This window comes from the organism of the source record quoted next, unplaced genomic scaffold (assembly GCF_019419815.1).
Source record: "Pyrus x bretschneideri cultivar Hongxiangsu unplaced genomic scaffold, Pyrus_bretschneideri_v1 Contig24, whole genome shotgun sequence".
NCBI classification, from domain to species: Eukaryota; Viridiplantae; Streptophyta; class Magnoliopsida; order Rosales; family Rosaceae; genus Pyrus; species Pyrus x bretschneideri.
In genome coordinates this window covers 5,927,291-5,946,710 of record NW_025999546.1, presented here as the reverse complement: position 1 = coordinate 5,946,710, position 19,420 = coordinate 5,927,291, and the positions used below count along the sequence as shown (strand labels likewise).

At 37.0% G+C, this 19,420-nt stretch overlaps 2 protein-coding genes and 1 long non-coding RNA gene across 4 annotated transcripts; 1 reads left to right on the top strand and 2 right to left on the bottom strand.

The window, feature by feature from the left end:
* Positions 1 to 236: 236 nt before the first annotated feature.
* On the bottom strand, positions 237 to 7,528 carry LOC103945823 (protein EMSY-LIKE 3). 2 transcript variants are annotated; one of them, XM_048586358.1, is made up of 10 exons: positions 7,164 to 7,528; positions 4,002 to 4,213; positions 3,798 to 3,910; positions 3,399 to 3,663; positions 3,088 to 3,270; positions 2,927 to 2,995; positions 1,497 to 1,739; positions 1,341 to 1,409; positions 1,169 to 1,232; positions 237 to 784 (listed from the first exon to the last, which is right to left on the bottom strand). In XM_048586358.1, the coding sequence occupies exons 1-10, from the start codon at positions 7,189 to 7,191 to the stop codon at positions 762 to 764; spliced, it is 1,269 nt and encodes a 422-aa protein (XP_048442315.1). In that variant the 5' UTR covers positions 7,192 to 7,528; the 3' UTR covers positions 237 to 761. The 2 variants fall into 2 exon arrangements, with proteins under 2 accessions (XP_048442315.1, XP_009354681.2); XM_009356406.3 differs by having other exon boundaries at positions 3,088 to 3,306; positions 7,164 to 7,526.
* Positions 7,529 to 12,988: 5,460 nt separating this feature from the next.
* On the top strand, positions 12,989 to 16,226 carry LOC103945825 (box C/D snoRNA protein 1). The gene is made up of 5 exons (XM_009356409.3): positions 12,989 to 13,297; positions 13,735 to 13,936; positions 14,106 to 14,174; positions 14,276 to 14,408; positions 15,093 to 16,226. Exons 1-5 carry the CDS (start codon positions 13,075 to 13,077, stop codon positions 15,705 to 15,707), a joined length of 1,242 nt encoding a protein of 413 aa, XP_009354684.3. The 5' UTR covers positions 12,989 to 13,074; the 3' UTR covers positions 15,708 to 16,226.
* A 1,644-nt stretch (positions 16,227 to 17,870) lies between these two features.
* On the bottom strand, positions 17,871 to 18,976 carry LOC125478239. Its single transcript, XR_007259043.1, has 2 exons — positions 18,638 to 18,976; positions 17,871 to 18,516 (listed from the first exon to the last, which is right to left on the bottom strand). It is a non-coding gene; the product is annotated as an uncharacterized LOC125478239 (long non-coding RNA).
* Positions 18,977 to 19,420: the final 444 nt, after the last annotated feature.

Below are 19,420 nucleotides of genomic sequence, written 5' to 3'. Positions count from 1 at the left end.
AATCGCGACAGCCACAATAATTCTTCTGTCTTCAGAACAACTTTTTCCGATATTGTAACCAATGAACCTCAGCATGCTCGCACATCCGAAAAATAAAGGTATGAGATAACCAAGGTGAGATTTTTCATCGCGTATCCATCCCTTCTCGTTTGTGCCAAGTAAACATGCCCTAACTTTGCATTGATGCACTTCTGACTGGAGTTTAAGACACTTGTATCTCCGAGGACAGCATGAGAGATTTGAACTTTGAAACCTCTTCCAATATCGAAAAGAGAAATGACACTAGGCCAAGAGAAAGAGAGTACATGTTCGAGAGTATACGTTCACACATCACGTGTATGCAACAGCTAAGGGCAGTAAAAAATAATTTACACAAGGCAGCACGCTAATCACTATCAAACAATGTTACAAAAGGCATCAGAGCTTTCCTAGGTTGACTTTGCCTGCCCACTCTTTATAACCAAATAATTGCCCGACTGCAGTAGCTCTCATTCTACAGTAACGCCTATCCTGGAAAGGACCCAAGCCCCAGTCTTTTACACATGCTGGGTTGGGGTGTGGAGTTATATCATTGTACAAAAAGGCGGCCGTCACTTGCAACCCAGATCTGTTTCACTTCCACAGCCTAGTCTCCTATCTCATCGTTACCCCCCCCCTGCTTCCAGCCTTTTATGCGCTTTTTGACTGCTGCAGATTTTAAACCAGCCATCTATCATTCTCAATTCCATCGGTTGCCCGTGCAAGAACTGTGTCCGTGACCATCAGCTGTTTAAAGGCAAAGGTCCTACACGAGGCATCAAGAGAGGAAATAAAACTAAAATAATTGAGCACCAAACAGATGATACACACCAAAGTATTTGTTCTCATCCATAGCATTTGAGATATGTATATTCTATTTCCAGAAAATTACATATGAAGTGCCAGATTATTCATAAACATAAATTCTTCAAGAAAAATGAAATGCCAAATTAAGTTCTCACTTCTGTGTTTGATGCAACTTTCTATAAAATGACGAGGAATTTATGGGGAGAGAGGAGAGAGAGGGGGGGGGGGGGGCGGGGCGCTCATATGAAATTGTGCAAGTAGACTTGGTGGACACTAACCATTTACAAGCTTACATACAACAAGGTAAGCTTTGAATAACAAAACAAGATAAAGCAATGATTACCGCATTCACCGTCAGAAATGTCAGCAAGCTTTGCAATTGCATCAATAAGTGCTTGTTCATGATCCTGCTCAAAATCAATAGATCAGTTTTGCAAATAAGAACAAAAAACTTGTAATGAAACTTAAAAATGCAACAAAAGGAATAAAAAAAAGTCTAAGGTTGCCCTTCTTACTTTCAACAGTTTCTTTGCTTTCTCAATTTCAACAGAGTCTGGATGGTTTTCACCAAAGACCCTTTCTACCTGTTCAAATTTAACAAAGTTTAGTATGCATCAATCGAATAAAAGTAAATTTATTCACTATATATGGATTAACTAGCTTTTACTGACCTCCTTAATTAAAGTATCTGTGTGAAGTAACTGGATATTGTCTGGAGCCTTCTTCCCAATGCCATTTTGTGAAGGCGGAAAATCTTTTCTTGTTTGAGCCTTTGGGATCCCTCTACCTCTTCCAGGAACTGGAACATTGTCACGGCCTACAAATCTATTCACTCCATGACCAGATCCACTATAACCCCCACGATGAGAGATTCCAGGATCTTCACCTACCCACTGAATATCCTCCGGAGATATCTGCACAAGAAGTAATAAGCCAACATAAGAAATTATGTAAAACATTCTGAAATTAATATATCATTATTGAGTGAGAAAAATCCACTTGGTCATCATTCATAAACAGGACATGAAAACCAAATGAATTTCCGTTTCCTTCCTGTAATCCTGTTCATTCTCCCCATTAAGTGTGAACCAAACATAGTGTTAGTATTGTAACCGAAAACTATACAATTAGTATTCAGTTGATTAAGTTGTCAGGCTTTTTCTTTTTCTTTTTTTTTCTTCTTTTTTCATAGTCATTATGAGCGTTAAAATATTCAAAACATACCTGATAAGGATTCCAATTCAAAACATACCTGATAAGGATTCCAATATGTGTGTGATGGATAAGGTGCTTAGTTATGACCGTTTCTAATTTCATAATCTCTTTTAATGCTGGGATGTTAATACTATCACTATGTGGAGCTTGTTTGGTTAAGTGATCATTCAGGGACTAAGGGCCAGAATCACTTCCAACCTAATTGTGATTTCTTAACTATTAAGCTGTTTCTATAATATTGCAAGGGTTTACTTATTGAGTTTGGACCACCTAATTATATAAAGGCCCTTGAAACCCTAACCTCCTAATTGTTTGTCCTCTCTGTTTGTCCTATCGGTTCACATCACTGTCCCTTGTCAGATACCTTTTATACATCACATTTTGTACGCCAAAAAGATAACAAGCTTTTTGAATCAAGTAATGGTGGCAACGGAATGAACAGAAGCTACGTAGTAGGTGCAAAAGGCAAATATTACTGGGAGGATGTTACGATTAATCAGCTAACAGCACCCAATTGGACAAATTGGACAATTCAGAAAACATTGGTTAACAAAGAGTAGAAAGCAAGAAGCAACAAATATTCATTAAAGAAAATTTTTAGGAAGTCTTGTCAGAATGTTTGAAGTACATACTACATACACAGAGAACATTAAGCACTAAGTACAGTATTATAACATTATTACATTTTTAAAATTTTTCAGGAAGAAACAAACTTCAAGTGGTCACTTATATTCAAGAGTTGACAATTCAGCTTCTACCATAGCATCTTACTTCTTACCACTAAAATAAGCTTCTGGTATTCATAGCTTTACAATGCATAATTTTCAGAACACAATGTAAATGAAAACGACATGCTGCCAATATAACTTCAATGCATCAAGCATACCTCTGATAGATTAACCCATTCCCATGTTTCATTTGCCGAATTCATATCATAGACTAGATGGTGCCGTCCCTAAAATTCAGAAATGAAAAAAAGAACAAATGTCAGGTACATGACTTTACATTACTACAAACTCCTTTAACACATCTACAGGTAAAAGATACCTCTGCTTGATTGTAGTCTTTTATAACAGCTTCATAAAAAGTGTTGTCATCGGGCCACCTAGTCCTTACTTTCCTCCCAATCAAGGTATCATTTGTCTTTCCTTCAGCAGGTTCACTTACAACGGCACCAGTCGAAACTCTATTTGAAACTTGACCCCTTCCTGTTGGACCTGAGGAAGGGAACTGCTTCATTGAAGAAGCACCAGGCAAAATTTGACCCTGTTAACAGAATGTGACCGAAGGAAAACTAATAAATAAGTGAATAAATAACCTGCAGACTTGTTTTTTGTTTTACTCAATATTCAACTCACAGGTTTATGCTTCTTGCCCTTGGCTCCTGAGGCTGGGGCTGGGACAGATCCTCGTTTTACAGTGGACGAAGATGGCTGGTGGGATGTGGTAACTGCTGGTGGATGAAATGATGGTGTTGGCCCAGTAAAGGACTGTGTATGTACTGACTGCGCCATCTTCTGTTTCTTGCGTGATACAGAGACAGTAGGACTAGGTATTGGATCATGCACTGCTTGAACAGTACTCAGCATGCCCGGTTGAACCCCGCCAGCCTGTCTCCAGTCCCTGTTGGCATCGCCCAACACAGTACCCATTAAAAGACACAAAAAAATTAAAAATTAAAAAAAATATTCTAATGAATAGGTCTCATTTCTCAACTAAACGAAAAGCCTGTATCTTGATTCTTCAATCTATCAGACCTTATCCTCTCTATGATATCATCTGCTGCATTAACCCGTCCTACAAGTTCTTTGTGCTCCTCATTCGATAACCTCAACTCCTTTCTAAGGTTTGTCAATAGAGCTTCCTTTTCCTGAAGAAAATACATTTCATGTAGCAGTCACTAAACCTGATCAAACAAATTAAAGATATTAGATCCATGAAAAAATAGATCACAAAAATACCCAAGTAATGGCATCAGCTTGAGCTTTAAAGGCTCTCAGAACTGAACTGTATGCTTCTCGTTCAAGCTGGTGAATTTGTGCTTCCATGTCAGTTTCACCATACATCCTAGGATATGGGACAGAACCCCCACCAGATCTTCCATTCCCTGTAACGCGGCCCCCTCTGGGAACTCTATGCTGCTGGTGTGATGGAGGAAGATCGTCATCAGTTCCTGCAATTGTTTTTTGAGGTTCAGAATGGATGCAACAATAATCAATAATGAAAACGAAATGAGACGCTGTATGGCCAGAATTCACAGAAATATGGAACACTAGATTAGAAAGAGAATATCTTGCGGGTTGTCTGTGCATGACAAGCAAAGAGGGATGCAATCATCTGATTTTAGATTCAGTGCATGGACACAGTTGTACAAGCTTCTAATTGATAGGTCCTTGAGTGAAAATGTATAGGAAAAAGTGAAATTGCAATAAAAATTCTCAAATCTCTAACTTCTAGTATAGGTGCAAACCCAAGAACTAAATAAGATGGCAATTTCAACTGGAAAAAGCTGAAGTTGCCAATTTCATAAAAAAAACAAAAAAAAATAAGTGTCTGCAACTAAACCGGAGGTTCCCTTCTACACTTCAAGTTCAAACGGCTGATTAGCTGCACCAAGAGTTTTATTTGTAAAATGAACAACACATTCAATAAACTCATCCTTAGAGTACAACTTCCAGACTAATTAGATCCTTGAGATACATTAAACTACATTACAGTAAACTACATTTCTCCTATCAAGTAGAACTTAAAATAAACAAACATCCGGTCCCCAAGAAGGTCATCTCCCCTGCTGTTCCTGAATGGCCTATGGCTTCTAATTTTAATTCTGAGAAAGCTTGAAAGTTTCAGGTTTAACTTGCTTGGGAGCCTCCTGTGACTGGTAAGTTTAAACTTAATGTTGATGGTTCTCAGAGGACCATGTCTAGTCAGATTGGGGCGGGAGTTGTTATAAGAGACTCTCATGGTGACTGGATGGGTGGGTTTGCTGTTAATTTGGGCAGGTGGAAAATTTTAGAAGTAGAGATATGGGGTTTATTTTTTGGCCTCAAACTTCTTGCTAATAGAGGTATATGCGATCTTATAATTGAGATGGACTCCGCCATTGCTGTTCAGCTTATCCAGATGTATGAGCTTGCAAGTTTTCACCCTCTTTCTGCATTGGTTACTAATTACTGAGATGGATCAATAATTGTGAAGTCGCCATGTCTACCAGGAGAAGGACTGTGGCAGACCGTCTAGCTAATGGAGTTCTAATTTGGGTTTAGGCGTTTATTATTTTGCCTTGCTGGATTGGATCTAGTTTATTTGATGATGGTTTAGGGGCTTGCAGTACCCATTGATTTGTATGGATAACTTATTGTAGTTGGTTTTGGGGTTCATTCCCCCACCACCACCCACACCCACCCCCCCCCCCCCCCCCAAAACAAAAAAAAAAAAAAGTTTACCAAGACAAATAAAGAAACACCAGAACCTCTCAAGTCATATTTATATTGAACCAGTTAAACTGCTAGTATATGCGAATACATAATGTACTGTATGATACAGGAAGCATGTTGTTAATAAATGGGAGAAGAAATGTGAGTAAATTGTAAACAGATACTGATGAAAGAGAAAAGAAAGTGTAATACATCACAAAGAAGGTTTTTTCACAAGTTATTGTAACTTAGGTATGGCATGGAATATGCTTACCATGACAGACTTTGTTTAACAACTGAAACTAAATATGTATCGGACTTCAAGCATATACACTAGTGAACGACACTTGAAAGAAGTTCAAAAGGTGCACAGAATAATAACCCAGATACACAGTATAGGTGCTCTCCTTGAGGAATCAACGGCTCTTTTCTGCCAGCATGTACATGCTTAAAAGGATGATTTGTCTTTCTTATTAAAAAATTTCTTATGCATTCAAAAGAACTTGGAAAAACCAATGTCTCAAAATCCAAAAAGATTCCTTCTTTTTTTCCCTCAAACTCTGGAATATGGTCAGCAGCGGTATTTGCAAAGAAACAACAGACAGTCTAGAGCTTTATTGATGTTAACTCTCAAGTGATCAATCATTTGTATTTAATTACTACTTCTTGTTGAATAAACCCGCACACTAGACCTTGTTCTTTGATGTAACCAATGGCAATAGACTAAACTAGCAAATATTAGAAAACTTAGAGACACACAAGAAGACTAACTAGCAAATATTAGAAAACTTGAAGACACACAAGAATTATACTGGTTCAGCAGAACTTTTGCCTACGTCCAGTTGATTTCTCTACCGCTCCTTTGATTAATAATAGAGATTACAGAACTTTTGCAAACCCTAGAACTAATCTCTCTCTTGTCTTGGCTGTCACAGTTTTTCTCCTTAGAAGAATAAGCCTTGCCGCACCCTATTTATAGGCAGAGGGTAGGTTACATGTCCCAAGGCTGATTGAATTCCTATTTCTAAGTGGACTAGGAAATTACACTTATCCAAATCCAAATAGACTTCTAGAAATCCAAACCTAAATTGAATAAGGAAAACTGAATTCTTTCCTAATCCCTCCAGGACAAGAACGGTATACCTCTAATTTTCCTAAAACAATCCTACACCAATTAGGACATATTTGACGAGCCAAAATCCTAACACTTCTTCGTTCTTTCACATTCTAGTATGAACTTCTCTGAAAAAATCAAAACCTCGCTCTGTGTCAACTAATGAATGGTCTGAATCGTAAAAAAAATCAATTTCAAATCCTCCTTCAGTAACCCAATGACATATAAATCATCAATCCCAAAAGAACCCACGTTTTAAAACCAAGAAGGGCTCATTAATGTATATGAATGTATATAGTAACGAAGTAAATTACACCAAAGAAACTTCATGCTCTTCAGGCAAAAAAAATCTAAAGTGGCCAAGAAAGTGAATTTAGGTTGCTAAACACCATAATTACGTCGGGGAAACCCTAATTCCTTCACTGCAACAATCCCCAAAACCCCCAATTACAGTTCCAAGTGCCATACACAGATTTTTTTTTTTTTTTATGAGAATTAAGAGAAGAACGTAACCTAAAACCCAAATTAAGCAGAGAAGTCACTTCATATACCCTAGTTACTGGGAAGAATCAATCTTTGAAAGGTAAGCTCACCGCTGCTATCGTAGGGCTCGTAGTCCATGGCAGTTGATAAATCCTCAATCAAAACCAGAACCCAACAATCTCAAGCGCTGAACCTGGCAGCGATTCCAAATATGCTCCCAGAGACCTTGAGGTCCGAACAGCACCAAACGACACCGCAAGATGCCGCAGCAAAAGGTCGTCGTCGTGGAAGATTCAAGAGTGTTCCTCGTATGTTCTGCAGGAAACAGAATTGGAGGAGGAGAAGTGGGGTTTCGGAGAGTAGCGAGAGTGAAATTAGCGGCGGTCGGTTTCGGAGGAGGAATCACTGCCACTGCGAGTTTCTTCTCTTTTTTTCTTTTTAGCATTTTTTTTATTTTTTATTTCCGTAACATTTTTGGTCAACATGATTCTTTCTCCAGTTGTACTTTTTGTTAATTTAGCTAATTATTCGCTCAATTTTTTTTAAAAAAAATTTACACAATACATTTACGCTAAATATGTAGAGAATAAATTGATTTCGAATTTTTTTATTTTTAAAAAATATCATTGTGGTAGCTAATTTTCGTAATTTTGGAACTTAACAAAAATGTATTTACAAAACAATTAACATCTTTGATCAATGGCTTAATTCTCACGAGAAAGAAGGTGAGGCCAATGGATTTTTGATGTCTAAGTTAGTTTATTTAAAAATAGTAAGCGTTATGACTTTTAGGGGTAGCCAAAAGCCCTTGATTGATGTTGCGAGATTTGAAGGGGTTTTTCAATGAATCTAAGAGTATCTCCAAATGATATATCAAATATAGTATGTCAAAATTTTATTTGAAGCTAATGTGGCAAATTGAATACAAATGCTAAATCTTCTTCTTTTCCAATGAATATGTCAAATATTTATTTTATTATTTTATTGGGCCTAGAGTTACATTAACTATTAAAAAATAATTTAAAAAATTAAATTAAATATATTTGACTCCTTTGTTTGCTGAAAAAAAAAAAAAGCTAAAAAGCAAGGAGTCAAATGACTCACATGCCACATCATATATGGCATGTCCATTGGAAAACACTTGAATGTCTTTTAATCGTATTTGGCATATTTAACATTTTCTTTGGATATGGTCTAAAGAGGCTTCTCAATGGAGTGAGATTTGACAATCTTTATTGATGTTGTGAACCATGTTATATCCTTTCTTTGTATCTTCAAAACATAGTGTACAGTATTCAAAAGCTTGTTTGCAAATTCTAGAATCTCTTTCGCCACATTTATCAGGAACACAACTTTATAGCACTGTTCTGAAAATTTTCACCTAGCGTTGCCTAAGTCCCTGCATAAGCACTAGGTGGTTGGCCACCTGTCTTAATTAATTTCTAAGCGTTTGAAGATTAAGAAAGTGTGCTTAGAAATGCTTAGGCGTCTGTCTAGCCCGCCTAAACCCCCACTTTGATCGCTACTCTCACTTAGATAGAAAATAGATAACTTTCATTTGTGCATTTATTTTTTTAATAAATTGTAAGAGACTTGTTTAATACTTTGATGAACACTCATTATATTTTGTTTTCCCATGTTTTTAATATGTTATACTATCTAATCTATATGTCACTTTATTTTTTAATTTATGTATTTCAATACAATTATGTATTTTTTAAGTATGAATAGGCACTTATTTATACGATATATAATAAGTTTATTTAAATCCGCTCAGTTCACCTAGGTCCTCGCTTAGCCACTTAGGTGCTAGGCCCTAATTCACTGCCCAACTAGTACCTAGTGACACACCCTCGATCGAAATCAAGGCGTGCTGGCCGTCACATGAGAGTGACGTAACCATGTGCACAGTGCGGAAGCAAAATTAATAATAAAAGTACAAATAAATAAAAACCAAACTACAAAACAATGTAGTTAACATACCAGTGCAAGTGTAAGTGTGATAAGCAATATTCAGAGCACAGAAAGCCTAAGTGCAGTCCAGAAGAACTAATACTAAATACACAACACCCAAAGATGATCCTACATTTGTGATGTTCTGTCAGAACCACCGTTAAGACCTCGTAAACCACCAAAGCTGCTTCTAACTAGAACCTGGAGGGGCGCAAAATAGAAAGTGTGAGTGGGCAAAAACAAAGCTTTTCAAAATCATTTCATTAACAAAAGTTCTAACTCCTCGCCGTAAAACCTGTATAGTTTTCCAGAAAATAGAATAGACACATATATCGAAAACATATTCAGAAATATGCCACGTCGAATGCCTCCACACAAACTGTAAGTAACCCAGGTAATGTCAATTAATGCAAGTAACATGTCAGCCGGAGTCACCTAACGTGACATGTACGGCTGAATCTAGAGCTCAAATCCCCAACTCACTAACTATATCTGCACACGAGTCGGAACCACCTAAAGTGGTCTGTACGACAGGACTAGGTGTAAATAAATACGCTCAAGTGCTACGATCACGTGAAGACTAAGCGAATAATCGCGGGTCACCTACGAGTCGGAACCACCTATAGTGGTCTGTACTACAAGACTGTGCACCTAACTTGGATCCAAGATGAGCGTGTGGTGCAGAAGGTGAACATCACGTGAAGGATTATGCCCTACTTTGGGCGGGAGCACTAACACCGGGGGTGCAGGTTATGAGCTCTCTATGCATCTCACATAACCACTAATTCACAATCATAAATCATAAACTTACTTGGCACTTACCTGTGCGTCCGCAACACTAAGCATACATATATGCAACTACTAATGCATAAATAAATATGCAAACGCTATGCATGGCATTTAAAACATATAAACATTCCTTTTCATTTTATGGGAAAAACCACAAGTATATAGGTATATACGGAAAACCAGAAGCCCACTCACTGATATGTGAAAGGGTCGTAACCCCCTTGCCTTGAATGACTGCGCTCCTCCTCAGGATGGGTCTCACCTATATGTGAAACAACTATAAAAATGTCAATTTAAGCACATAACCAAAAATAGGTAATAACTTCTCATACAATGCTCAAATGGGGTGTGTGAATACACTAACGTGATCTACTCAACCTCACGAACATCCCCATATTTTAAAATGATTTTTCGAGGCTCCACATGCCGTTGAGGGCACGACCCTACGCGCCCCCACGCGTGGCCACGTGCCAGGCACACTGACGGCGTTAGTTAACGCCGTCAGAAATATTTCGTTAAACCCTAACGGATTTCGTTAAACCCTAACGGATTTCGTTAAATCTGACTGACTGTGTCAAAATATTCTGTCCAAACTGACGGAATATTCCGTCATCTTCTCCGCGTGAGTCGTCGGTCACCGGAAACCTAGAAAAACTTCAAACCCTTCGTTCTCACTCGTTTCTTCACCAATTTCTATGAAATTTGCACCAATGGAAAGTTGGAGATGAGTAGAACAACGTTATACCTGTTTGAAACCTCAAAGATCACAGGATCTTGTTGGAAAAATTCAAGAAAAACCGGCCAACTTCAGAACTAGCTTTCCCAACGTCCAATTCCACTCAACGAACCACCCCGAGCTTCCTAAGGACCTCACTAAGCTTCCTATAAGCTTCAAATTCCTTAAAAGTAAAAAATTCACGTGTGCATGAACAGTGACCCAAATCGGAGATTCCTGGTTCGACGTGAAATCGAAGGATTCTTTACCTGAAATTGGTATGGTTGAACTCGTATGGTCCTCACGAACACAAAGGTATTAATTTCCACTTCGATCTGTGACGTTTGCAAGGGATTTAGGTCTCGTCCGTACAAGTGAGAAGGAGAGAGAAAGAGAGAGAGTGTTCGAGACAAAGAGGGATACGGGGAAAGATGATGAGGATCAGAGTGTGTGGTCCAGATACAACCAACAAAACCACAAAACAATCACCCAAAATGACAAATAACCACCAGGGGTAAAATCGTCATTTCACACCTACGGGACAATTAATTCGGGACGGGCTGTCACACCTAGTGTCTTTTAAAACCTTGCTTTATAGCGAATGTATTGACAGATGTGGGGTACTTATCTTCTAGTTTGCTTATTGGGATTGTTTTAGTAGGTAAGTTGGAGATACAAAGTTCTATCAAAAATAAAATGTTCATACTACTTTTTAATTTAACATTTATTTAATAGAATGACGAAAATGAGGATGAATTAAGACTAAAAGAGACGAAAATAGCAGAATTATAAACTAAAGTGAGACAAAAGTAATTTCAAAGGTGAAGTGAAACTAAATAACAATTTTATGGTGCAAATCAATTAATAAACCTTTTAACTAATTTTGAATATATATTTTTTTCTATTTCAACATATCTAGTTTTAATATTATATGATAATTTTCTTTATCAATAATATTGTATAATGCTTAAACTTTGGGATAAATTCTCTCATCCTTCACTAAAATTAGCTAGCCACATTATCCACAGTTTTAGTGTAACTGTAAACTTTTGGCTGTGCATCCTTCACCTAAAGTTATACTAAAACTGTGGCTTTTAGTATAACTATTACTTAAGGGTTATTTTTTTATGGTTGTGTTTAAAAAGGAAAAATACTCATGTTGTGTTACGAGAAAAATTAATTGTACTAAACAAGTATGACCATAAAAACGTCACAAATTAAATACTCATGTTTAAAAAAGAAAAATACTCATGTTGTGTTTAAGGATGAGTAGATTCAATAAGTAAAACGTCACAAATTAAATCCGGTTGTTCATCAAACCAACAAGAATTCAAATTGAAAAACAAAGTCATACGAGCTAATCTATGTGTTACTAAATTGGAAGACTGTCAGACATGTGATCAGCCTGGATTAGCAAGTCGAAGACCTCCCTAAATGCCAAAAACTCCACATGATACGAACTGGAGATGTAAGAAAATCACTGGACAAAACCTCCCATAAATTCACCATTGTTATCACGAAAAACCACCCTTGTGTCCCCTATTTTGTTTGAGCCATGGAGAGCCCCATCAACATTAACTTTCAGCCATGACGAAGGGGGAGGAGACAAGGAAGACGGGAACGACAGCGATATAGATGTAGGGACTCGTTGAACCGCACAAAAAAAAAAAAAAAAAAACCTTCAACCATAAAGAACAATGTTACGTAAAACTTTTGTGAGTTGTGTATGATGTCCAAAATTGACGTAATAATGAAAGTTTATTTATTTAGGGTTGTTTCATTGGTAGTCTACATATTGTCCTACCAGAAGGAAATGTTTAAGTATGTAGGAAGAAAAATAAAAAATCTGGAAGGAAATGTTCATGTCGTCTTCAATCTTTGTGTGTTGATTTATCAGTACGCTGGTATGGCACAATATTGAATAGAAAATGACACAAAGGCATATTAGGAGATGGAATTTTGAAGAAATTTTTCATTGTATCCGGAATATAAGATGGTACATCATGTGTTACTTTACAAGTTGTGATATATTTGTGTTAAAAAATTAACTTTAAAAAGTAAAGTTTTCCTTCACTTATATAATAACATGAGGTGCACCACATGTATTCAGAAGGAAATAAAAACTTCTTTGGTTAAATTGTGCCAAAAAATCCAGCAACCATATATACCCAATATGATCCTCTCCAGATCTTTTTGATAAAGATCTTGAAGATTCATAAATCGTGTTTATTCATTGTACATCATGCAGTTAGTTTTTGTCAAATACTTTTTAAGTTTAATTTTAAATAAAAATATTTAAAATAATTTCTAACCGTATAATTTACAATAAATGGATATAATTCACGAATCTTCGTATCCTTAGGAAGAAGATGCGGCGAAAATCCGGATTCCATATATCTCTACTTGCCGACTCCCTCTCCATGCGGGTGGGGTATATTAAGTCAAAGTCAATATCAAACGAAACGACGTCGTTGCGACGTTGTGAGGATCTACTTCATAAACCCTACTTTGCCGGTCCTTCCCCAAACCCCTTTGCGTCTGTCAGTGCGTGTGAAAGAAGACCCATGGAGGAAGGCGGAGGACAAGCAGGTACAGCAAAACCAAACCCCAAAGTATGCGAAGAGTGCAGAGAGAAAGCATCCAAGTACAAATGTCCAGGCTGCTCCGTACGCTCCTGCAGCCTTCCGTGCGTCAAAGTTCACAAGCTTCGCACTGGCTGTACGGGCAAGAGGCCCCAAACCAGCTTCGTCCCCCTCTCTCAGATCGACGACAATCAGCTCCTTTCAGGTACCTACTTTTTCTAATTTGTTCCCATCTTTGATATTTTTGGAATTTAAGTTCGACCCCCTTTTAAGTTTTTTTTTATTAGATTTTCCAATTGTTTCTATCTGTGGGGAATGCATTTGGTTAAGCAAATTTGACTTCTTTTTGGTAAATTTCAGTGCTTTTTCTTTCACTGTGAATGTTTTCATGGGCATAGTGCAGTTTTTTCGTGGTAGTTTTGCCAATTTTTTTGCATAATCTTTTGACTTTTGAGTACCTCGTTTGGGGGTTTTGAAGAAGATAAATAACTTATAGGATATAAATTCATATTTTTTTCTTTTCTGGATCGGGTTTGATGTCCGTTTGCGTATTTAACATGGGTTTTAGATTGCATTGTGAAAGTTGCTGATTGTACTCGCGTATTTTAACCATTGTATTTGTATTGACAATTCTGTTTTTAGATTACAATTTGCTTGAGGAAGTGAAGAGGGTTGCTGAGTCTGCTCAGAGATTGAGAAATAAGTTGTGCAGATATAATAATTTTAGGCTACCCTTTTACCTTAAAAGCCTTCGGAGTGCTGCTGCCAGTCGCAGGACAAAACTCTTATTTCTACCAAGTGGAATGTCAAAAAGGGAGAAAAATCAAACTCGATATGATCAAAGGTAAGATTTATCAAAGCTTTGGGCGACGGTTATTGCTTGGTCCTGTATATAATTTGAGATACGCTCTTATAATGAAGATGATAGTGAGTGGTCCAACATGTTTGTGGAGGATTTGAATCAGTCATTAAGTTTCTTATATATTTGTTTCTGTTGGGCTGATCTCCTTCAGGAAGAAATGCATCTCCTGGACAATTGAATGGCGATTTCATTCAACGGATGTTGTTTTAATTGACCATGAGTAAGCTGCTACGCTTTTTGAGAAGTCTAGTAATGTTTAATTTCTTAGTCTAGGCTTGGGTCATGTGTTTTGATAACTGATGCGTACTGATGCTCGTGCAGAGTAAATGAAAACATGAACCTATGCTCTGTTATGGAGAACCATCTAAAACCTGGGCCATGGAATCATCACCTAAAGCTATTCTGTGAGGAACAGCTTGACTCTCTCAAGCTTTTTGTTCGTAAATATCCGAAGGTTTGTAATTTTGTTTCTTAGTCTAGGCCTTAATATATATATATTTTTCCTTTTAAATTAGAAAAAAAAAGGAAAATATTTCTTAAGGTGCACGAATCTTTGAAGAATCATGAAAATGAAAAGAATAATTGGAATTTTTATGGTAAACCAGATGTGGAAGCAGCTTTTGTGAAATCAAGAAGATAGTGAGAGTAGAAAATATGGAAATGGTGACAAGGAAAGTGAAAGAAAACGTTATCGATAGAAAAGAAAAGCCTTAAAGAAGATAAAAGATAGTTTGAACTTTGAAGAAAAAGCTATCGATTATGTTCTTTGTACCTTTCATTGTGTTAGATGGATTGAGCATCACTTTTGCTGATGTTACTTCATTTTCTTACCACCTCTTAGTCTTCTGGGCTTACCTATGCTTTTTCCACCTGCTATGGGTGCTGAAGTTGCAACCTACAACTAGCTTGGTTTTTCTGAGCACACTTTTCTTGCAGTAAATGTAAATATCACAGAAGCGTGTACACACACACAGAATTTGTACATGGTATGGCGAAAAGTTTTGTTCATTGGGTCAAATTAGAATTCACTTTTAATCCTATTGTACCTGCTTTGGTGGTATTTTGATTATTTCTCTCAGAAATATAAAACTACTGCCTCATAATTGTTTCTGATTTTATCTTTTGGATGTTATTACAGGGGGCTAGGTCACCTTTCTGTGAGTTGGATATAAGAGTTCCGATAAGGCAGCAGTTAGCAAACTTAGTTATTTTGGAATACCCTGTCATTTATGTTTTTCTCCCTTCGCACAGTCTTGATTTTGAAGTAGTTAAAAATTCCCCTCCTACTTTCGGCAAACCACAGCTTAAGATTTATGGAAGAAATGATTTAAGCGCAGGAGGTGTTCCCTTTAAGGAGGAGGAAATAGAAGAAGACAATAGCTATCCTAAGGTCTTTGATCTCATGAAACATGTGACTTCAAGTTCCCCACCTGTTATCTCTAATAAAAGGAGGTGCGAGAAACCACTCGATGATTCATTTGCTAGGCCTTTGTCTGTAACTGTGGAAACTGGCAACGATTCACATTCCAGCTCCGATGCTAAGAAGCAAGTGTTTTTTGAAGACATGGACTTTGATTTTGATCAAGGCTTAATAGATGAGTACTCAGATCTTATGGCAGAAATTAATCCTGATGATTTTCTTGATTTGGAAGGCGAATTTACCAAGGAAGGAGTAGCAGAAAGAAATCTTTCGAGTGTCAGGAAGTTCTTATTAGCAGATGACGACGTAGAGGAGGGAGAAATTTTAGAATAATTGGACTTCATAGGATTCCCCAAAAAAGGAATTAGAAGAGGGAACTTTCAGAGGAGCACCACTAAGAGTTCTGCTGCTGACTGCATTTTAGTTTCTGGGTGATATCCAACTCTGCGGTTCTAGTTATTCTTTGTCTTAAGTAGCTAGTAACAACTGGCTAGAGCCGTTTGATTGCTTGATTTGAGATCTTAAGAGGTTTTCGTGTGTACCTAGTTTTTTTCCATCTACCGCATGCCAAGTCGTTACTCTGGGGATGCTTTACTGGCAATACAATTACAATCACGGTCCAAATAGGACTGGGGTCCAGTTTCTTCAGCTTGGCGCAATTAAGAAGTTGGATATCCTTGCACCGGTTTATTCATACAAATCCAATGCGCCTGGCAATTTGTCAGTATGGCTCCGATATACACTGATTTGAGGACATTTGTTGCAATGTCCTTTCTTTCCCCAATTTACTTGGAGCAAAAGCTATTGTAAAATTATATTTTTTTGACAAAATATTATTGCCTTGTAGTAGTAGTAGTAGTAGTGCTAGTACTGGATGGACTTCAGTTTGGCGTTGGCCTGTCATATCGTCGCTAATGCTGCCACACACCGAATTTTGTCCCCAACGATTGAATAAGTTTGTGAGGGGAATTATAAATTTATGAGTTTGCACAAGAGAAAATGGTTTCCAATTTTCCTAGGGGCTTCATCGGGACTCTATCATCTGCTTATCAGGTGGCAACGGCATACCCAATTAATGGTATCGAAAAATAGAATTCTAGCTAGGTAGTAATCCACCAAGTATCCAAGTTATGGATACAGGACGACTAACTCTTAACAAATTAATAGAAATATATAATTTGAGTTTTCATGCTTTTGGAGCAACTAAGTTATTCTCGTAGCTACCCATCTGTGATGATTTCCCAAGTTCAAGATCGACTGCCAAAATTTTCTAAAGAGCAATCAGTAATGGTTAAAGGATCTTTCGATTTCATCAACTTACCATCATTAAGCTCGTCCACTCCTGCACGAGGATACAAGGTCTAGTTAATCTATCAAAATGGACACAACAATGTTTGAGAGACCAAATTTCTAAACCAAATGGCGTGAATGTTGATGATTGAATTATTACTCAATGATCATAAATGACTTAGTGATTTCCGGTTTTAAGTTTGCCAAACAAGATGCTAAGTAAATCATATGAGTGACTATTTTTTTAATAATTAGTATATACTCTTAAGTTCTTTAACACTGTCAATGGAGTTTAACTGTTGAAGTTATAACAAATTCAACCCATGTTTCGATGAGGGATCTTCGAAGGCACGGAGGAATTTTAGACTCAAAAGGTAGAAATGCACCACAAAGCACTACAAACCTCATGACTTAAATCTTGATTGATTGAAGATTTATTTTATAATTGTACCCTTGTTGGTGTTAAGGGCGGGGGACGCTCTCTGGATCCCTTATTCCTAATCTACCAAGTTTAAGGATCCAGACTATTGAAATTTGATTCAATGGCTACAAATAGAAGCTCATTTTAAAAGTTATAATAACTTTACCCGTTTGATCAAATTTTAAATGTCTGGATCTTCGAATTTTGTGGATTAGGTGGAGGACAAGGATTGTCTGCCCTCCACTTCCGGTGCCCTTTCTTTGCTCTCCTGTTTTGTGTGATCACGGTTAAGCTACGTTAACATTTTATATTTTTTTTTATAAAGATAATAAAACAAAAATAAATAGTAATATAAAATATTAACGTAATTTAACCATGATCACACAAACATAAGAGCATAGAAGGACATCGGAAATGAAAGAGCAGACAATACTTGTCTTTAGGTGGAAGGAATCCTTTTGGATCCCTTTCCCTTGACAGGTGAAAGCTTTGAAGATAAATAGATAAAAAATTTGGGTTAAATTATGCTGCAATTTTCTTTTGTCTATTTTTGACAAGTTGTTTGTAGCTCTCTAGAGCATTCATGCATTCCAAGTCACCGGTCCTTATTTTATTTTTTTAAAGAAAATCGGAGTATTGTTGTATGAATTTTAGACCAATTGGAGTATGCATCCATGAATTAAAATTTCATGAGTGTTAGGCTCTTAACTTGTCACAATGTGAAACAACATTTCTTTGTGTAACTTTTAAATTTTTTATCTCTTATTTTCCTCTTTGAATCTTTATTTTGAATGGAAATTCTAATCTAGAATTACTTGAAAAGGATCAATGCTCCATAAGGTAACACATTTAGGAACCAATACTAACGATACTAGGGTGCGTTTATTTAGGCTCGTTAATCCTTCCTAGACTGGAGTACACATTAGTGTAGTCCTGTTTGTTACTTACATGGACTATCTCCTTCACTAGGACGTCTTAGCGAGACCCCGAATACCATGGGATTGCTAAGACCTCGTCTGCTCGGTTCGCCAACATCGCCTACACCCGCCAACCCAGAACCGCGGAGAACCTAGAATCCAGAATCAAGTCATCTCGTTTTGAATCGTGGAGAACCCAGAATCGCCAAACCTTCGTCTGCTCGTTTCGAATCGCAGAGAACCCAAAGCCCAGAACCCAGAATCACCAACTCTTCGTCCGTTCGTTTTGAATCGCGGAGAACCCAGAGTCTCCAACTCTTCTTCTGCTCGTTTTGAATCTCGAAGAACCCATAATCAAGTCGCGCTCTCTCTCTGCTCTTGCCGTCGTCCGTTCACCTCCGAGCTCGCCTGGGCCCTCGCCGGTAGACAAAGACAGAGAACTTGGCAGGCGGACAACCATGGCCGATGCCCACTTCCATCTGCAACCACAGCTTCATCTTAGTCTTCTGCACATCTGCACAAACTCGATGGAATAAAAAAAAAAAAAACCCAGATTCGGTGGAAGTGCAAAACCAATCTTTGAATTGTGAAACCCGGATTCGAATAGCTAATTGCAAATGTTCTGAAAAAAAAACCTATTTTCAATAGAGGGAGAGAGCTTTATAGGCGACGGCCATGGCGAATGGAGTTTTCTGAGATAGAGGGATTTTTATTCAGGGATTTTGGGTTCTGCAAAACCAATCTCACAGAACTTGGCAAATGGTAGGTTTGAGTTTGGTTCTCTCTTTCAGCTAAAAAGTTGTTTGTTCTAGAGAGATGGAGATGTGGAATTGGGCGGAGTAAAGGATAACGGCTTTAGACAGAGGAAGTGGAAGATGATTCTAGAAAACAGAAAATGATAACTAATAATAAATATTAGTAGATTATATTAAATAATAACTAGCATATAGGCACACATAAAATACGTGAGAAAATTATTGATAGAGAGAATGTGGGAGGGTAAAGGTTTTTATTTTTTATTTTTAGATATGTTAGGATTATATGTGGATGAGGTTTTGAAAAAAAAAAAAATTTGGTTGTATGAAATTATATTTATGCTTCATATTTCTTATTCATGTTCTGTTTTAAATAGGGGCTTAAACTGGTAATTTCATAAAGTTTTGGTTGACAATGAGTATTTTATTAATTAATAATAAAGATAAAATATTATAAATATAGATTAAATAATAGAGAGATTATATTTACACATCCCAAATTACTTCTCCCACACCTTTTTAAAAAATTTAATATTTTCTATACAACACTAACTCTTGATAGAAAAATATTAAAAAAAATTAAAAGGTGTGAGAAAAGTAATTTGGAATGTGTAAATATAATCTTCCTAAATAATGTAATATTAGAACATTTCTTTTTAGTCT

What these genes read in the sequence shown, in the direction of transcription:
- LOC103945823 (XM_009356406.3), bottom strand. Translation starts at nt 7,191, where the DNA reads ATGGACTACGAGCCCTACGATAGCAGCG. An exon ending in AGGGCAAGAAGCATAAACCT is followed by an intron (nt 3,307 to 3,398) that starts GTGAGTTGAATA and finishes TTCTGTTAACAG; the next exon opens with GGTCAAATTTTGCCTGGTGC. An exon ending in CATTTCTGACGGTGAATGCG is followed by an intron (nt 785 to 1,168) that starts GTAATCATTGCT and finishes TGCCTCGTGTAG; the next exon opens with GACCTTTGCCTTTAAACAGC.
- LOC103945825 (XM_009356409.3), top strand. Translation starts at nt 13,075, where the DNA reads ATGGAGGAAGGCGGAGGACAAGCAGGTACAGCAAAACCAAACCCCAAA. An exon ending in CGACAATCAGCTCCTTTCAG is followed by an intron (nt 13,298 to 13,734) that starts GTACCTACTTTT and finishes TTCTGTTTTTAG; the next exon opens with ATTACAATTTGCTTGAGGAA. An exon ending in TTGTTCGTAAATATCCGAAG is followed by an intron (nt 14,409 to 15,092) that starts GTTTGTAATTTT and finishes ATGTTATTACAG; the next exon opens with GGGGCTAGGTCACCTTTCTG.